The sequence below is a fragment of the Ctenocephalides felis genome, unplaced genomic scaffold, assembly GCF_003426905.1.
Source record: "Ctenocephalides felis isolate EL2017-DRISC unplaced genomic scaffold, ASM342690v1 CF-g0.4_SCAFFOLD_00845, whole genome shotgun sequence".
Classification (NCBI taxonomy): domain Eukaryota; kingdom Metazoa; phylum Arthropoda; class Insecta; order Siphonaptera; family Pulicidae; genus Ctenocephalides; species Ctenocephalides felis.
In genome coordinates this window covers 7550567-7570309 of record NW_020536999.1, presented here as the reverse complement: position 1 = coordinate 7570309, position 19743 = coordinate 7550567, and the positions used below count along the sequence as shown (strand labels likewise).

Sequence of the window (19743 nt, the reverse complement as noted above, 5' to 3'; positions counted from 1 at the left end):
ATGATCCAAAAAACATTCAGTTCGTAATGACGGGGTTATTAGTTTTGGCAAAGGTAGGCCCGGCGGTTTCGGAGATACAGAGCTAAATGTGCAAAAAATTGCAGTTTTTGAGTGAACTAAGCGTCCGATTTAAATGATTCAAAGAACTTTCTGCTTGTTTCAGCAAAATAATTGCTTTTGGAAAAAAATTGGTTCTAATTTTTTTTTCAAAAATTTTTTTTGTAATTTTGGATTCAAAAAAATTGAAAAAATTACCCAGGCTAAGCTCAGTCTAAGCGCCACTCTGGTACAAATGTTTACCTAAGTGCGTTTAGACTGTTTATGTACTGGAGCACTTTTTCAATTTTGTGAAAAAAAACTATTGAAAAATGTGAAAATGCCGCCAAGCTAAGCACAGAATAAGTGAAAATGTCGCACAAAATTACTTGCAAATGCGTTTAGACTGTGACTATGCGAGAGCACTTTTTCAATTTTGTGTAAATTAGGCAACTATTTTTTTTTTTAAATTGGATTCAAAATGAAATGACGATTGTTAATGTTCTGGATATAAATTGATTTATGATTTATGATTTACATTTGATTTGCTCAGATATAACAAGATAGCAAAAATAATAAATAATAAAAGTTACAGTATTTGTAATAATATATTTGAAAACGTTTAAAATTTATCGAATATTTTATTACGGTACGGGAAGTTCCAGCAATTTGCCTTAAGGCACGATGCCATACACCACGAGTTGACATTTGTTTTTGTGTTATGTTTTCTATTTCTAGTTCAAACCCACAAACCATTCAGAATTGTTATAATTTATTTTTGTTAATCAAGACTTTAATGTCTTATTTAAAAAATGTTAGATATAGTTAAATTGAATATAAAACCAAACAAACGATTCAGAATGATTTCAAACGTCGAAAAAACATAAAATTAGCAAGTTCATATTCAAATTATAAATTTAAAATACAAAACCGTTTAAAATAGAACCACTAGTGCCACACATCGGCGAACTGTGGCAAAAACACTTTTGACATTTATAAATTCCTACAATTATTTTCGAATGACATAAAAAGGATTAAACAGCCTCGAAATGTCGCTGTTTGTAATTCAGCACACTGTAAAAGCCTCCAGTAAGTAATAAATAACATAAATCTATAATTAAAATTATTTAAGTCTCATATTTAAAATCCATATGTACTCTGACTACTTAACCATATAGGTTATGTAATGAGTAACATATACAAATTATCTTCTAAGTCCTTTTTTAATTTTTTAGAAAATCAGACAGGATGGATCGGAATTGCTTGTCTGCAGCAGGCCCCTTACAGTACAAAGCCCCAGAAAACCAATTTATTAATTTAATGGTGTCGTTGCTACAGTTTTTGGGGCTACAGGCTTTACGGGACGATATGTGTGCAATAAATTGGGAAAAATTGGCACCCAGGTATAAAGGATTGATTTAAAAGGTGTTAGATTGTAAGAGGACGCTTTTTAAACAGAGAACAAACTCTTTCAATATTAAATTATACTTTTTGATTTTAATTTGAAGAGAAGTTTATTAGGAATGCAACACAAAATTCGCAATGTAGTTGTACAATACAGTCAGGATATGCAAGTGGCTTTTTAACGCTATCACAACTCATTTTATTCAATATTTGATTTTAGTAAATTTTATATATTGCTTATTAATGTAAATAAATTATAAGGTCGGAAAGGAAAATTAAAAGTTATTTGTAGAGAAGTAAAACATGTGCTATATAGCAAATTATCAAAAATCCAAAGTCTGCATTTCAACTGCGAATTATTCAAAATTTCAATATAAAAGTGTATATAACAGTGTTTACTAGATTTTAGTAAATTTTATCTAATTTCAACTAATGCCACCGAATTAAAATGTCTGGGAATAAAATTAAAAGTTATTTGAAGAAAAGTAGAAAAAATGACCTAAATTAATATATTGCAAATTACCAAAAAACCAAAGTCTGCATTTCAACCTCGAATCTTTCAAAATATTAATATTGAAGTGTGTATTCCAATTTTTACTAGGTTCTAGTAAATTTTATCTAGTTTTTACCAATGTTACCAAATTATAATGTCCGGGAAGAAAATCATAAGTTATTTGAAGAAAAGTAAAAAAATGTCCTAAATCAATATTGTGCAAATTATCAAATTATCAAAATCTGCATTTCAACTGCGAATTTTTCAAAATATTAATATCCAAGGATGAATAACAGTTTTCACTAGATTTTAGCAAATTTTATCTAGTTTTTGCTAATGTCACCAAATTTTATTGTCCGAAACGAAAATTAAAAGTTATTTCAAGAAAAGTAAAAAAAATGTCCTAAATCAATATTGTGCAAATTATCAAAATACCAAAGTCCGCATTTCAACTGCAAATTATTCAAAATTTAAATATCCAAGTGTGTATCGCAATTTTCACTAGATTTCAGTAAATTTTATCTAGTTTTTACTAATGTAAACAAATTACAATGTCCAAAAAGAAAATTAAAAGTTATTTGAAGAAAAAAAAGTAAAAAAATGCCCTCAAATGTATCAAAATATCAAAATCCGCATTTCAACTGCAAATTATTCAATATTTCAATATGCAAATGTATAAAACAGTTTTTACTAGATTTTAGTAAATTTTATCTAGTTTTTACTAATATCACCAAATTCAAATATCCAGAAAGAAAATCAAAAGTTATTTGAAGAAATGCAAAAAAATTTCTTAAATTTATATATTAATAACCTAACCTCAAAATACTTTAATCATATTTTTTTCATTCTGTAAGCATAATACACAATTATTTTTTTTACTTATTTTTTCTTAGTTAATTATTCCCTACCGTGGAGATTTCTACCCAGCACAACGCTTGAAATGTGTGGGCGATTTGGGACAAGTATTATTCACACCGTACAATTTAAGAGACCGAGAGTCCATTGATAAAGCCATCAGGTATTCTAATGTCGTCATCAATTTAGTAGGAAGAGATTGGGAGACTAAGAATTTCAAATTTGATGATGTTCATGTTGAAGGTGCCCGAACTTTAGCAAGGTAAATGATAGTATAATTTTTGCATGCCACTTTATAAAGTGTATTATATTTACTTTTTGAAGTAAAACTTCTTTAGGCGCGACATAGGTTAGCAGTATAATTCGTGAGTTGATAAAAATGTCCGGATCGGAAGAATATTTTATTCCGTCCCCCATAAATAATTGTAGTGCAAATGATCGCAAATAAATAATGAAACTAAGGAAAAATCTGCGCTGCGTAAGAAATGATAGCTTTGGCTATGTATGTTTTGTGTGTGATCGACTTTGGCTTCAAAGTGACTTAGAAATATCAAATGATGCTCAAAAACAAATTCTTAATAATGTTTTTTGAATATTGGTTCAAATAATCAGGTTGGATGTCAAACTTGTCGAAAGATATTAAATTCGGGTAAAATTCCCACTTTGTGTAAATTTAACCGGTTTGTATTTCCGCCTATACCAAATTCTCTACCTAAACTAGATACTGTATCTGAAAGATTAATTTCACCTAGGTTGTGTTTCATGCAAATTAGACGATTGCGACATGCAAATGGACAATTTGGAATGTTTGGCCAAATTATAAATGTACCTGTTGACATTAATAATATGGATAATTTATTACCTCGTAATGTTGATGATGATCATTGCATTAACGTTCACATAAAAAAGCAAATGATTCATAGATCAAGCTATGTGCAGGGCTTGGTAAATAAAACAAATATAAAAGTATGGCTTCAATTTGTTAGGCAAGACGGATATTACAGCTGTTCAAGGAATGAGATTATATCGTCAGCAAAAAAGTAAAAAAATACAAACAGTAAATGAATGTATGTTAATTTTAATTACATGAAGTTCTTCAAACACAATTGTTACAGGATGAGTTAATTTGCAAAAACAATATTTGTTTAGGCGTTGTTTAACATAATCCACTGTGGGAATGAATATTATAGAATTTATTAATCAGCAATTACTTTAAAACGATCATGTCATATTTCAAGTACGACTTTGATTACATTATTGTTCACAATCATAAATATATAGTTTATAATTTATCATTACATAAATGTGTATAATGATTGACGACACTAATAAATGTGTGCATCACGAGTGTTACCATATTACTAATAAACATTATTCCAAATTTTTATATGATGTATTTATTTTTGCTCAACTTAAATTTGCCATTTTATACAGTAGCAAATAAGTTTTACTTCAATCGCGTGTGATCCTTACGCGCACTCTTTTTTTATTTTAGAGCTTGTCGTGAAGCTGGTGTTGAAAAGTTGATACACGTATCATCCTTAAGTGCAAGTCCTAATCCAGAAGGCCACTGTTTGCCCAAGGGTAGTGGTTTTCTTAGAAGTAAATACTACGGTGAATTAGCTGTAAAGGAAGAGTTTCCTGATGCCATTATTTTCAGGCCTGGTGTTATCTACGGTTCTGAAGACAGATTTTTAAGGTATGTACATTATGGGATTGATTATGCCACATAACAGACAAATGTTATCGCAAGGCCATGTTATTAAGAATTTTCTATACTGAATATTGACAAAGACATGCAGTTGCTGTGCAGTCAGGCATATTTCTCAGAGTGTCACATATAAAACCTAACCTAGAAACCGCACAAATGTAAAACTAGTTGGTTTGGTATTTAGCCTTGAGGCAAGTTACATGAACTTCCCGATATGTGTAAATAATCGACTTAATCAAAAAAAAAGTGTAAATAATATACTTCATCAATCCTACATTAAAAAAAACGATAATAATTTTAGCAAAGTTTGACGAATTTTTAAAATTAAACTACTTGTCGTAAGGCCGTAATATTACAGTAAGTTCTATAAGAACATGATGTATATCGCCAAAAAAAGTTCCATAAAAATCGGCTAGATTTTTTTTTCAACAGTTAATTACAAGAAAACGGCTCGGTAGATTTTCACCTAAAACTAATCAGTACCATTCCCAACTAATATCTTTCGAACAGTTTTTGATTTTTTAAAATCGGTTCGGTAGGATAAGCTTAAATGTGGATGAAAAGTTTAATACTTTTTTTCAAATTGCAAAGAAACGGCTTGGCAGATCGTCACACAAAACTGACAAACGATAGTCCTCACCGAAATACATCAAATAGCTTTTAAATTTCTAAAATCGGCTCAGGCGTTTTGGAGAAAGCGTCGATCAAAGGTCTAATTTTGACAAATGCCAAAAAAACGATACCAATTTTTGCAAACTTTGACGAATTTTTAAAGCTGAACCAGTTGTCGTAGGGCCGTAATATTTTAGTATGATATAGAAGACTATGGTATCTACCGTCAAAAAAATAATCATAAAAATCGTCGAATTTTTTTTTTTAAAAAACTTTATTACAAGAAAACGGCCCGGCCGATCTCTACCAAAAACTAATCAGGTCGATTCCCAACCAATATCTTTCGAACGATTTTTGAATTTTCAAAATTGATTTAGAACTGCGGGCTAAAACGTGGACGAAAAACTTTTCACTTCTCTGCTATTTACGAAGAAACGGCTTGGCCGATCGTCGCACAAAACTGACAAACAATAGTCCGCATCGAGATACTTCGAATGGCTTTCACATTTTTAAATGTTTATGAGAAAACGGCGATTTATGGCAAAAAATCTGTTGGTGCACACGCACACACACACATACTTTTTCCAAATTTGGTTTCATTCGATTGAAAATGGCTTGAAACGTCGAGAAAACATAAAATTAGCGAATCGGATTTTTTGATGAAAACATAAACTTCTCCTTCGGGAAGTTAAAAAGCGATCTTAGATAACAGTGTGTTTCTAATCCAGGTTCATAACATACAAATGACGTTGCAGTTTATGTGTAAAACGCCTGAATGCATAGCAAATAAATGACATTTTGATAGTATTCAGTATGATTCAGTAGCATAATGTATGGAAGTTGGAGCATAACATGGTCTTGCCATAACATTTGTTCCTATAATTCAGTATAGTATTTTTTAATATTATTTCTTATTCTGTTCAGATATTTTGCTCATCCTTGGAGGCGTCAGATTCACTACATGCCCATGTGGGACAAAGGCGAGAAGGCTGTCAAGCAGCCTGTTTACGTTAGTGATTTTGCACAAGGAATTGTTAATGCTATTCGGGATCCTGATGCAGTCGGAAAGACTTTCCAAGCTGTCGGGTATGTTTTTTGAAATTCATTTGATAAAAGAATATGATTAAGGTTAATGTTAATAACTCTTGTAGATTATAAGCTTTTTCTTTCTCAAGTAGTTTATTCTTTGTAGGATTGCCATTGCCTTGTTATCAATTTCTTTTGTATGAATTTTGTTCAAGTTAGTCTTTTATTTCTTATGAGTATTTTTAACTTTTAAGTTTTATTTTATTTTTATTTGGTTTAAATCATATGGCAGAGTGGGGCTTCTCCATAGATAAACAAGTATAAATAGATGGCAAACCCGGCCGCTTTGAAATTAAATTAATTTTAATTCATTCACATATCATAGAGGTCGCCACCAACCCCATTACATAAATTTACCCTTAAGTTTAATTTCAGATAAGATTTATATAAATATATATAATATGCAAAAGATGAAGGTACTTAATTTGACTAAATTAAATGAGTACAAAATATACGAGCATGAAATATATTTTTAACAAAATCACAAATATGTTGTAAAAAATATATAATAGGAAAAAATTAAACATTTTTCTCGGCACTTGAACGTTTAAAGTACGCGTACTAAAACTAGAGAAATTGTTTTAAAACAAACGCTGAATTTGAAGCACACTAGCATCATCTGTGATATGCTGAAAACACTAATACAGAGCAAAGCGCATTTTTTCCATGCGGGTTATTTAAAAAAACAAGAAAATGGCGGTATTGTTTAATGATACTATTTTAAAGTAGAGGGTAAAAGCGTAAAATAAAAGCCACATTGTCTACTTTTTAACAAAAGTAATGAAAGAAATGTTTTTATTACAACACATTAGCATTAAAGTAAAGATCAAATAGTTTCAGTTAATTCAAGTTCGTAAAATTATGAAACACGTAAATTAACAAATAAGTAAAATAAATGAATCTCAAGACATAATTTTAGGAATATTTAAGTTAAATCCAACCATCACTATCTCAAAAACAATTGAAGTTTTAATTCTACTATTTTAAAGTGCAGGGAAAAAGATATATAAACAGCCATTATATATTAACTCGGGCAATATCGCTATCATGAAATAAGCGGCCACATTGTCTATTTTTAACGAAAGCATTTTTTTCGTTGTTCGTTTTATTTAGATTTGAGCGCTGTTGTTTAGTTTGCGATACCTGAATATAATTTTTGAGTATTCTTAATTTAATTCTTTAATATTGCGTATTTTTGTTAACTTTCCGTAGGGTAAGTTATAGCAATCGCGAAGAAATTGAAAATGCAATTTTTTTATATCTTTACGTTTCGAAGGTTTTTGAATATTTTGGCATGCCATAGAAAAAGACCATAGATTTAAAAAAAATTAAGACATTCCATGTATTTTGATGTGGAGCAGAAAAGTGAAAAAATTGCCAAAAAAAATGTTCATAAAAATCGGCTTTTTTCAACAGATAATTTCAAGAAAACGGCTCGGTAAATTTTTACCTAAAAATAATCAGTATTATTCCCAAACAATATTTTCCGGAAGTTTTTGATTTTTCAAAATCGATTCAGAATTGCGGGCTAAAACGTGGACGAAAAACTTTTCACTTTTCTGCTATTTACGAAGAAACGGCATGGCCGATCGTCGCACAAAACTGACAAACAATAGACAAACCTCATCGAGATACATCGAGTGGCTTTTAAATTTTTAAAATTGGTCCAGCCGTTTTCGAGAAAACGTCGATTTACGGCAAAAAATCTGTTGGTGCACACGCACACACACACACACATACTTTTACCTTAAATTTGGTCTCATTCGATTCAGAATGGCTTGAAACGTCGAGAAAACATAAAATTAGCGAATCGGATTTTTTTATGAAAACAAACTTCTCCTTTGGGAAGTTAAAAAACTGAACGTCCTATCGAAACGAGACAAAATTCATTGTATTCAAGATTAAATTCTATTCTAGTTGAACCTAAAAAACCTTCAAAAAAAGTTATAATTAATCTACATTTTTACCAATCTAAAGTGAAATTTTGTATAAAAACACGATTTTTTTCAAGTTCGAAAAATTGGCGAATTTGTCATTTTTTCTAGATTTTTTGGATTCAACTAGAATTTATACTATTAAAAATATATATTTGTTTTAATTTATTTGATGTACCCGGCATATTACGACATGTATTTTAATGAAAAAAATTGAAAAGAATGTTGAAGTATATAACAATAAAACTTGAAACTTTCGTTTCGATTAAATATTTATATTCTGCCGTTAAAATGCATTAAAAAGCCGTTTTAATCTCATTTGGAAAGTTAAAAATGTCCTTTATATTTTTAGCCCCCGGAGGTATAAGCTGGGCGAGCTGGTCGACTATTTCCACCGCGTGATGCGCAAACAGGGCACCCAATGGGGCTACAAGCGCTACGACCTGAGATACGACCCCACATTCTGGGCACGTATATCCCTGACAGAGAAACTTTGCCCCGGCTGGCCAGTCGGATACCTGCACTGGGAACAGATTGAAAGAGTATTTATTCAAATAATATTTTATATTTAACATATATATATATATATATATATATATATATATATATATATATATATAGGGCCGGTGCTGCCTTGCATGCAAAAAATGCAGGCGCAAGCCTTAGGGGGCGCCAAAACGAGTTTCGGAAATTAAATTTATAATATAATATTTATATTTTTTATATAAAATCTAGAATTATTTATGTAAAATATAGAATACTTAATAAATTATAATAAATAATTTAACTTAACTAGGGATACGGAGACTATTTATTTTGCAATGTGATATCAGTAGAAACAATTAACCGGTTAATAATTCTGCAAATTAGTAAATAACAGCTCTGTTTATTGCTTAATCTACTTATTGACTTTTTTTTTGTTTGAAGTTACCGTGGAATCGAAAAAGAAATTATCTAGTGTTCAATCCCATAAGCGCAAACCTGCGAAAGATTAAATTAATTGTTGGGCATTATTGACGAAAAATTGCGAGCTGATTTAGTTGAATCGACATTTGTTAAAAAATATAAACAAATTATAAAAAATGGGGAGTCAGTGCTTAGAAAATGACTTGTTTATTCCGAGAAATTGAATTGTAACTTTTGCTTTTGTTGCAAATGTTTCGCATCTATTGAACTTTGAATGTTGAAGACATGCGTGGAACAAATATGAAAAATGGAAGCAAAATTTACTTTGGAACGAAAATCTTAAGGCTTGTTTTATACCTAGTCGTGTCCATACTCTAAATTTAATAATTATTAACTATACAGAAATAATACATATCAAATATAATAAGTTTTTTTTTCAATATTGTTCAAGAAATGTGTAATTTCTCTGCATTTTTTACTGACTTTTGAACAATACTTCTAAAATACGTTAAAAATTTAACTTTAAAACAACAAGCTGATACTCTGAATATAAGTTTACGACGCAATTTTGGATATTGTAAATGATGAAAAATTAAATTAAATTAAAATTTAAAAAATCCAACACGAAATACGAGTGTTATGATTGAAAATTAAATGCCAGTTTTTTTAAATATTAATATTGCATATACGTTGAAAATAATTGAAAATTTCAAAATACTCGATTGTAATCAACCCCCGAATCGCCTCGATTTTCTAAATAAATTTAAAATCAATATATTTTATATGCTTTTAGATTATACCTAATTTTTTGTGCACTAAATCCACAATAATTAAAAATTAATTTATTTATTTCACTTAATATTTTTGTTAAATTAAAGTTATAGAGTTTAAGAAATGCATTTCAGAAATAGTATTTATTATTTTGATATCAAGATCTTTATATAAAAATAATAAATACTATTTCTGAAATGCATTCCTTAAATTCTATAATATTAATCTAACAAAAATATTAAAACAAAAATATTAAAACAAATTTAATCTAACAAAAATACTAAAAAGTGTGTGTGTGTTTCCCTGTGAAATTATGACAGGGATTGTTTTATTTATTGATATCGATAATGATATATAAATTTAAAATTAATATATTTTATACCCTTCTAGATTATATCTAATTTTTTGTGTACTGAATCCAGAATAATTAAAAATTAATTTTTAAAAAATATGTAAATATTTATATAATTTTAATGATAAACTGTTAAAACGGTGAAAATTAATAGAGGGGGGGCGCTGGAAAAAAAGTTGCATGCGGGCGCTAAGGACCCCAGGACCGGCCCTGTATATATATATATATATATATATATTTATTTATTTATTTATTTATTTAAATATTTTCTTCAGGAATGTGTAACAGACCAGGTTATACCTGGTGTACCCACGTTAGAAGACTTGGATGTCAAATTGACTTTAATCGAGCACCAAGCGCCATGGGAATTGAGAGGATTTAGGGCTTACGCTTACAATGTAGAAGAATTAGGAGATTTTGAAGATCCGGCACCACCAAAAGTGTTTGCTTAAAATTAAAGGACAAGATAAAGTTTGATAGAAATTGTTTTGGAAAACATCTTTGAATTATGATTTTGGAAATATTTGTATCATAATACTGTGTAATATAATTTATAATATTTTAAGGATGAATGAACTAGTTATTAACATCCCGTAGGGTAAGTTTAAGTAATCGCAAAAAATTGGAAATGAAGTTTTTTATATATCTTTGTTTCACAGGTTTCTGAACATTTTCGCATACCTAAAGAAAATGATGTATGCGCGTGTGTGTGTGTGTGTGTGTGTGGATACAGTTTTTGCCGACAATTTCTGGAGCACCGCTTAACCGATTTGAATGATTCAAAAAACAATTGATTCCTATTATGGGGAGATGTGCTGATTATTTTTTGGCAAATGCAGGTCCAGCCGTTTCGGAGATACAAGCAAAGAGTGCGGAAAATAGAAATCAAGTTTTTGAGAAAACGGAGCATCTGATTTGAATAATTCAAAAAACGTTAAATTTGTTATGATGGAGAGAAGTGGAAATTAGTTTTTGTCTAAGGCAGGTCTAGCCGTTTCGGAGATACGCAGCCTATTGTGCAAAAAATGGCAGTTTTTGAGAGAACTAAGCATCCAATTTGAATTATTTAAAAAACTGCCTGTGTTGACGAAACGATTGCTTTTGAATAGGCAATTTTTTTTCCAAACATTTTTTTTTGGAATAGCGAAAATGATTTTAATTCTAGATAGATACAATTCTAAAGCTCATTATTATACTTTAATTAAATAATTTTAACTTAACAATTCAGTTTATATGATATGTTTATGTGAAAATATGAGATAAGCTCCTCTAATTAACTTCCCGTAGGGCAAGTTATAGTAATCGCAAAAAAATCGAAAATGAAAATTTTTATATATCTTTACGTTTCAAAGGTTTCTAAACATTTTGGCATACCTTAGAAAAAATGGATGTACGTGTGTGTGTGTATGTGTGTGTGTGTATGTGTGTGTGCGTGTATGTATGTATGTTCGGATACAAATTTTCGTCGACGATTTCGGGAACACGAATCAACCGATTTGAATAATTCAAAAAACATTCGATTCGTATTGGTGAGGAAGCGTGCTGATTAGTTTTTGGCGAAGGCAGGTCTAGCCGTTCCGAAGATACGGGGCAGAAAGTTCCAAAAACGGTAATTCAGTTTTTAAAAGAACGGAGCGTCCGATTTGAATAATTCAAAAAAAAATTTACTTGTATTGACTAAATGAAGAACTGTTCAAATTTTTGGAAAGGCAGGTCCAACGACTTTGGAGGTATGGAGGAAAAAGTAAAAAAAAGAGCAATTTGGCGGTCAAAAATGATCATAGAGATTTTAACAATAAGTATAAATTTTGTTTACATTCCTATGGGTTCCGTACCAATGTTTACGCGTTAGACGGCGACGCGGCGCTTACGCGCTTCGATATTTCGTCTTTATACAGATAAAGCAGTATGATTGCTTTGAAAAAAAGTTCAGAATTTCCAAAATATTTCAAAATAAATGATTTAAGATAGAAAATGATTTGATATGGTTCGAAATTCTATTAAAAGTTTCAAATCATTGATCAACTTTTATTGATTAATATTATTATTTTTAATTACTCGAATTTTGAATTGCGGTACGGGAAGTTCCAGCAATTTGCCTTAAGGCAAGATGCCCTAATTGCCTTAAGACAGAATTCCACTTACAGCTAGTTCTAACTCCACTTTATCGATTTTTATTTTAAACATATAGAAACGTCATTTATTATAATATATTTGAAACCATTTAATATTCTTCAAATTTCTCATTACGGTACGGGAAGTTCCAGCAATTTGCCTTAAGGCACGATGCCATGCACCACTAGTTTAAATCAGATTTTACAGAGTGACTTCAGTATTTAATACTACATAAAAAATAACATGTTTTTTAGTATAAGTTCTATTATTTAAACAATTACATAGCTACATTAATTTAACAAAAATATAAATTATTTTTCTTCCTCCTCATTTTCTTTAAAGGCATTCTGTTGGTTTATCAAATTTGCTGCAATTTTAGCTTCACGTGCTTGTCTCCTCAGCTCCTTTTGCTGCTTCCTATCAGCCTTTTCTTTCTGCGCCAACATTTCTTGGAACTTCTCATCACGAGGATCTAATTTGAATCCAAAGTGCCTTCTTACCTCTTCTACTAACCTATCTTTACGCTCCTGGAAAGAAAACAATTGAAATAAAAAATTAATTAAGTAAATAAAATTAAATTATTCCTGTACCTTTGCTTCTCTGGCTTCCGCTTCAGCTTTAGCCATTTTCTGCTTAAGTTGGTGTTTCCAATCTTGTAATTTTAAGAGTTTCTTTGCGATTTCTTCATCACGTGCTCTCATGGCTTCTGCTTTTTGTTTTTTCTCTTCGGCAACCTTCTTCATCATTTCAGGGATTGTTTCGGGGTATTTTACTCTTTCATATTCGAGGGTATCTTCTAGATCTACTTTGTCGGGCCAACATAGAGCTGGGTAAAAGATAATAAATAAATAAATAATAATATATATATATATATATATATATAATGATATTGAATTAATTGTATTATTATTTGCAGACTTAAAGGAGCAAACTTGGCTGGAATGTCTTTTATGAAAATATTTTGCACAAAACATAGAAACATTCTATAAAAGTAAGTAGTTACTTTATTTATTTCTTACTTATATTTATAATGCTGTAGTGTACATTTTGTTGTTCACAGACTTGAGACTGCATAAAGACCGATTGAAGATTTATCTTGCGAAAACATCATACAAGCAGAATACAAAGGAATTCAGGTACTTCAATCAATTATTATTATTATTATTACTATAACTTTTATCCTTTACCTGGATTAACATTACTACTGCTTCCGTACCTCCCATACATCATTCGTTTATATTTAACAGTTTCATGTATCCACGACTGTGGTTCTTGGTACGGAACCTTTCCCAGCACCATGTTCCTGTGCTGAGGAAGCAATCTGGATTTATTCCTTTTTTCTTCAATAATCCTCTCTCTATCGATTTCATCGTCCTCTTCATAATCTTGGAAATTATTTAATTCTTGTACTGCTGTTTGTTTTCCGCGAACTATCACATGTTTATAGGAAGGTAGAATTCGACGTATCATGTTATTCATTTTTTATTTAATTTATATTAATAATGGTAATTTGAATTAATTAAATTGCGTTGAGTTGAGGAATAAATTTAACATAACCTCAAAATTTGAAACATGTTGACAGATTAGAACGGGATTGGGTAATACTATTTACCGTAACGTAAGTGAAGTGAGCAATATATAGTTTTAACGGATTTATTAATTTGAAATAGTAACGAGATGGCACGATGGCATCGTGCCTTCAGGCAATTGCTGGAACTTCCCGTACCGTAATGAAATATTCGAGAAATTTCAAACGTTTTCAAATATATTATTACAAATACTGCAAATTTCATTTTTTTTGCTATCTTGTTATATCTGAGCAATCAAATGTAAATCATCCGTAAATCATAAATGGCAATTTTTCTCCAGAACATTAACGATCGTCATTTCATTTCGAATTCAATTTCAAAAGAAAAATAGTTGCCTTTAATGTACACAAAATTGAAAAAGTGCTCTCGTCTAGTCACACTCTAAACGCATTTGCAAATAATTCTGTTCGACATTTTCACTTATACTGTGCTTAGCTTGGCGGCATTTTCACATTTTTTAATAGTTTTCACAAATAGACAGTCTAAACACACTTGGGTAAACAATTGTACCAGAGTGGCGCTTAGACTTAGAGGGTAATTTTTTGAATTTTTAACCCAAAATTGCATTTGTATGATTTATCTAGAATTAAAATTAATATCATGATTATTTCGAAACAAAAATTGTCTTTCCCAAAAACTAATTGCCAACACAAATTTGTATCCACACATATGCACACACACACATCAATTTTTTCTAAAGTTTGCCAAAATGTTCAGAAACTCTTGAAACGTAAAGAGTTAATAAAACAACTTGATGTTTGTATTTTTATGATTAATATATTATTACCATACACTTAAATTAACATAATAAATGTAAATAATTCACCTAATAATAAACAAAATTCACCTATTTCAACAAAATTAAAATAAATATTACAACTAAAGCATTTATGAACTGCTATTGTTTGCTTTGTTTAAAAGTTGCTGATCTGCATTTGCTAAATTCCAATTATGTTCGATTATTTGCAAAGCTTCCCATTCGGCTTTGAATGCACTTTTTGGATCTGGTGGCATTGCCATGGCTGCTCCGGACATTTGTTCTTGCATTATTCGAGTTTGATCAGAGGCTGAAAAAAATACAAATAGATAAGATGATACATTTAAATATATATATATATATATATATATATATATATATTAAATGTTGTAATTACCATTATTTTCCCCTAAAACTAAAGTGTAAATACTTCGCAGACCAAAAACATTCAAAAAATACCAACTAGCAGACGATACCCAACTAGCATCCAATGAAGCTAATTCCACACCTCTTTGTAACATCGGTTTAAACCTCAACGTCAACGGAAATGGCACTTTTGCTAAAAACAATAATAAAACATTAACACAATTTTTCTTACTAATATATAATTTTTTTTCCATACTTGTCACAAATCCTGAGAACATCCAATTAATCCAGCCACCAATAACAATCATAGGCAAGACATTAGTAATATTTCCTTTTAACATGTCTGTCATAACGCTTGGGTCGGTCATGGGGTTGTTATTTGTGGCAGGTCGTTTCTGGGTTTTGAAATAACCGGTTTCCTCGTTGTTGAAGAAATGCCTTCGCATCAGGAATGATTGGGGGTGTAAATAGTTGCCATTCTCTCTGAGGTATCTCGCTCTTATCATCACTTGACTAGAATAGAAATAATATAATTTATGAAAACCTATGATGGTACTAATATAATTTAAAATGTTAAAAACAATTTTGATATATAATTTACATAGGTGTAAGTGTCTTTTAGTACTGGTTGATAATAAATATTTGTACCTGTCTTGCAATTGTTGCAATTCAACTTTTTTCTGTGATGATAATAACATTGCTATATAATGTCTAACAATTCCAACTAAAAATGTTATTACTACGATTGGTAAAAACACCCATCCTCGTATATTAGGATCTAGAAGCAATTCCATTTTATTTATTGATTTTAAACATTAATTTATTTAATTATGATTAAATTTAAATTAATTATTTAAGAGGTTATGGTTGAAATGACACTTGTAAATGGGGGAAAGGTACGGAAAGTACATCGGATGTATTGTATGAAACTCTATTTTAATATATATTTAATTTGATTATATTTATAAATTGTTAATAATTATAATAGAAGTATTGTGTGTGCAAGTATGCAAATGAAATTATAAAAATAATGCTTGTTATTTGTTGATTTATTATTAAAACCCTCAGTGAAAAGTGTTTAATATTTCTTCCCCCATCTGGCAAACCTATTTCTGACATCTCCTCTCAATCTGTCAAATTTGTCATGCACAACTCAAGTTGATAAAATGTTATTTATTCCATTCGATTCGCGTCGAATTTAATAAAAACCTTTTAAACAAAAACACAAAATCGTTCCAACAAATGTTAATGTGCAATCGTTCTACAAAACTTTCAATTCGGACGTCCGTCGTAAACTTATGTGTCTGCTAGAAAGTGTTTCTATTTCAGTGGCGATTGTTGGGATTGCTCTCGAAATAAACCAATGCGAAAATTAATGGAAAAATGTCTCGATCGTCAATAGAAAGCAAAATTGACGGCTTGGAGAATAAGCTGAAATTGGAAAATGAGAGACGGGATAGTACCCATGGAAGGTTTTCGATGCCTAAGGGGAATGGTTTTAAGAAACCTATACCACCTCGTAAGTATAATAAAAACTATATATTTGTTTATCAAATGTATTATAAAACTAAAACAAATCATGCACAATATATACGTATATATATATATTATATATATAATATATATATATATATATATTATTCATTTACTACGAATCTTAAGCAGAATTCAATATTTAACACAACTATTTCATTACATCTATGTTTTATTACCATCTTTCTATTTTAGTCGGAGAATTCAAATCAGATGGCACACCGGTCAGACAGAGAAAAAATTTGAATCTACCATTCCCGAGCTCATTACCAAAGCAAGATCCTACGGAGACTGAGAACAAATTAAAGGAAATTTATAAGATGCAAGGAAAATTGAAAATAAATGGAATCAATATTTTGCTACGCAAAACGATTTAGAAGATCTCGGCGAAATGGGTAATGGATCTTGTGGGCATGTCGTTTAAAAGTTGCACAAACCTAGTGGTGAAGTCATCGCTGTCAAGGTAATAAAAATATATATAAAAAATATCAAAATTTCAAGTTTTTGCAAAGTTCCAGCAATTTGCCTTAAGGCACAATGCCATACACTACTAGTTTTTTATTTCTATTCCAGCAAATGAGACGGTCAGGCAACACCGATGAAAACAAGCGCATAATCATGGACCTCGAAGTGGTTTTAAAATCCCATGATTGCCCTTACATTGTACAATGCTTAGGCTGTTTTATAACCGATGCCGATGTTTGGATTTGCATGGAACTGATGGCAACTTGTTTTGATAAACTATTAAAAAGACTCAACAGGCCGATACCTGAAGATATTCTTGGAAAAGTCACTGTTGCGGTAAGAGACAGAGAAATAAACAATCGTATGTGGATATATATTTTTTTTACCATTTATGTATTTATTGTTTTAGACTGTTAATGCTTTGTCATATCTCAAGAACAACACGGTGTTTTCATAGAGATGTGAAGCCTTCGAATATCTTGCTGGACGAACGGGCCGAATAAAACTATGTGATTTTGGTATTAGTGGAAGATTGGTGGATTCAAAAGCGAAACCAGGTCTGCGGGTTGTGCGCATATATGGCTGTAAGTAGATAAATAGTAACATACATATTATTAAGAAATACTACTTGAACTATTATTTGTTTTTATATATTATATTATATATTATATTATATATTATATTACTATTATTTATTATATACTTTCAGCCAGAACGAATAGATCTGAGCCTAGCAGATTATGATATTCGAGCCGACGTCTGGTCATTGGGTATTACTCTAGTCGAATTAGCCACAGGACAGTTTCCTTATATGGGATGTAATAACGATTTTGAAGTCCTCACCAAAGTCCTGGAAGAGGATCCGCCTACGTTGTCCGCACACGGCGGAGTTTTCTGCTGAATTTCAAAATTTTGTGAATCGCTGGTAAGTAATTATAATTGTAATAGTAATACATATTTGTTTTTGTTTTAATATATATATATATATATATATATATATATATATATATATTGTTCTGACACTGATTACTATTTTATTTCCGCTTGACAAAAAACTATCAGCAAAGGCCCAAGTACGATGAGCTGCTAAAGCATCCCTTCGTTGTCATGTACACGACACGAGAAGTCAATGTTGCAGACTGGTTTCGAAACAACGATTTGCAATTTAATGACAGGTTTTCTACCCCGAGGAGGTGAGTGAATGTTTGAAGAGAGCGATAGAGAATTGTTATATATGGGAATTTTATCAGACAACGATGAAAATTGTATTTGATAACTGATACAGTTCCTTGTATAAAATATTTAGTTATATATTAATTTTATGCATGTTTTGTTTGATTAAGGCCAATTGCATTACTATTAAGTTATATCTAAAAAACATTTTCAATTTTTGAAAATTTTTCTCATGCTATTTCCATACAAAATTTGATTGAATTGCGCACTATCTACAATACACTATATAGGAGCTAAAACTTTCAGAAAATTGTTTTTTATCAATTTGGAACTATTTAAGCCCTTGGGAGCAATAAAATTCGAAAATGTCCATATTAAGGACCACCCTAATATATATATATATATATATATATATATATACATACATTTTTTCCTATGCATGTGTATGTAATGCAATTGGCATTTGAGTTTTTCCCCGTAGTGTGATTTATCATTCCGATAGATAATTTTTATCTGTAATTTTTTTTTACTTAACTAGAGCTAAGCTGAGAATGTATTTTGTAGTGATTTTATTTATATTTAACTTAAAAGTTTAGTATATTAAAAATTATTTTATGTAATCAGAACTCATTTATATATTACACTTTTTAAGTAAATTAGTCACAATTTTATTATACATATATACATATGTAGTGACTTATTATATAGATTGTCGAACGAAAGAAAAATATGTACATTTATATATATATATATATATATATATATATATATATATCAACAAATAAAGATAAAGAATATTTTGAAGGTACACTTGGAAGATTTTCTGACTTCATATATACTTCATTTTTTATCTGTAGATTGTGTTTTTTGTTAGTAAACAAACGGGTAAATGTTTTTATTTTTTATTATTATATAAATGTAATATATATATATATATATATATATATATATACTTTAGATTTTTCGTTTGACATGGACGACGTTCGATTTTTTTGTTTATTCTTGATTTATTAATTTGCAGCCAAATTGTCGAAAACAAAAAATAATTAATCGTACGTTTCGATACTGTGTGTGTTATCATTCAGCATATTTTAACGAAATCTAAAAAAAAATTACATTTTTTATTATATATTATAAATATTGATAAAAGATCTACAAGTAAAATAATGAATGCATACAACACCAATGCTTTTTGTGTAAATAAACGAAATTCTGCCATTTTAGTACAATATCATTTTAAAAAATATTTCTAAGCATTTTTGATTTTGTACTTTTAATTTTTTAATATTCAGATTTTCTATATTACATTACAGAAAATTTAAACTAATTTGTTTTTTTCCTTTTTGTCCATCATTTTCCCTCAACTATTGTTGAATTCGGTCTAAATCGGTTTCGTTCGGACATTCGTCTTTTTTAATCTTTTATCAACTACAGAATTTTTTCGTTTAACATAATATATGGTTTAATATATAACATAGCATAATATATGGTTAAATATATATAACATAAAATTTGGTTTAATATATTATAAATAAAAATAAACTTTGTGAAAAACTTTTTTAGGTATTGGTAAAATATGCTGGAT

General features: G+C 29.8%; 3 protein-coding genes and 1 pseudogene across 3 annotated transcripts; 2 read left to right on the top strand and 2 right to left on the bottom strand.

The window, feature by feature from the left end:
- The first annotated feature begins 1026 nt into the window (after window positions 1-1026).
- Window positions 1027-10656, top strand: LOC113363894 (annotated as a pseudogene).
- A 1930-nt stretch (window positions 10657-12586) lies between these two features.
- LOC113372014 (growth arrest and DNA damage-inducible proteins-interacting protein 1-like) lies at window positions 12587-13789 on the bottom strand. Its single transcript, XM_026612388.1, has 3 exons — window positions 13463-13789; window positions 12866-13101; window positions 12587-12802 (listed from the first exon to the last, which is right to left on the bottom strand). The coding sequence occupies exons 1-3, from the start codon at window positions 13752-13754 to the stop codon at window positions 12587-12589; spliced, it is 744 nt and encodes a 247-aa protein (XP_026468173.1). The 5' UTR covers window positions 13755-13789.
- Window positions 13790-14714: 925 nt separating this feature from the next.
- On the bottom strand, window positions 14715-15784 carry LOC113364038 (ER membrane protein complex subunit 3-like; the record flags this gene model as incomplete). Its single annotated transcript, XM_026606498.1, has 4 exons — window positions 14715-14931; window positions 15019-15180; window positions 15244-15500; window positions 15636-15784. Coding segments are annotated over 4 exons (747 nt in total), but the record flags the coding sequence as incomplete, so codon positions are not given.
- A 400-nt stretch (window positions 15785-16184) lies between these two features.
- LOC113371997 (dual specificity mitogen-activated protein kinase kinase 7-like) lies at window positions 16185-17886 on the top strand. Its single transcript, XM_026612372.1, is given in 9 exon segments — window positions 16185-16506; window positions 16716-16865; window positions 16868-16983; window positions 17094-17321; window positions 17395-17426; window positions 17428-17474; window positions 17477-17537; window positions 17539-17569; window positions 17695-17886. Coding segments are annotated over 9 exon segments (993 nt in total). The 5' UTR covers window positions 16185-16370.
- The last annotated feature ends 1857 nt before the right edge of the window (window positions 17887-19743 follow it).

Excerpts from the sequence above, each read along its gene's own strand:
- LOC113372014 (XM_026612388.1), bottom strand. The coding sequence starts at position 13,754 with ATGAATAACATGATACGTCGAATTCTACCTTCCTATAAACATGTGATA. Across the intron at positions 13,102-13,462 it reads CAGTAGTAATGTTAATCCAG|CTCTATGTTGGCCCGACAAA; the intron begins GTAAAGGATAAA and ends TCTTTTACCCAG. Across the intron at positions 12,803-12,865 it reads CGGAAGCCAGAGAAGCAAAG|GAGCGTAAAGATAGGTTAGT; the intron begins GTACAGGAATAA and ends TTTTCTTTCCAG.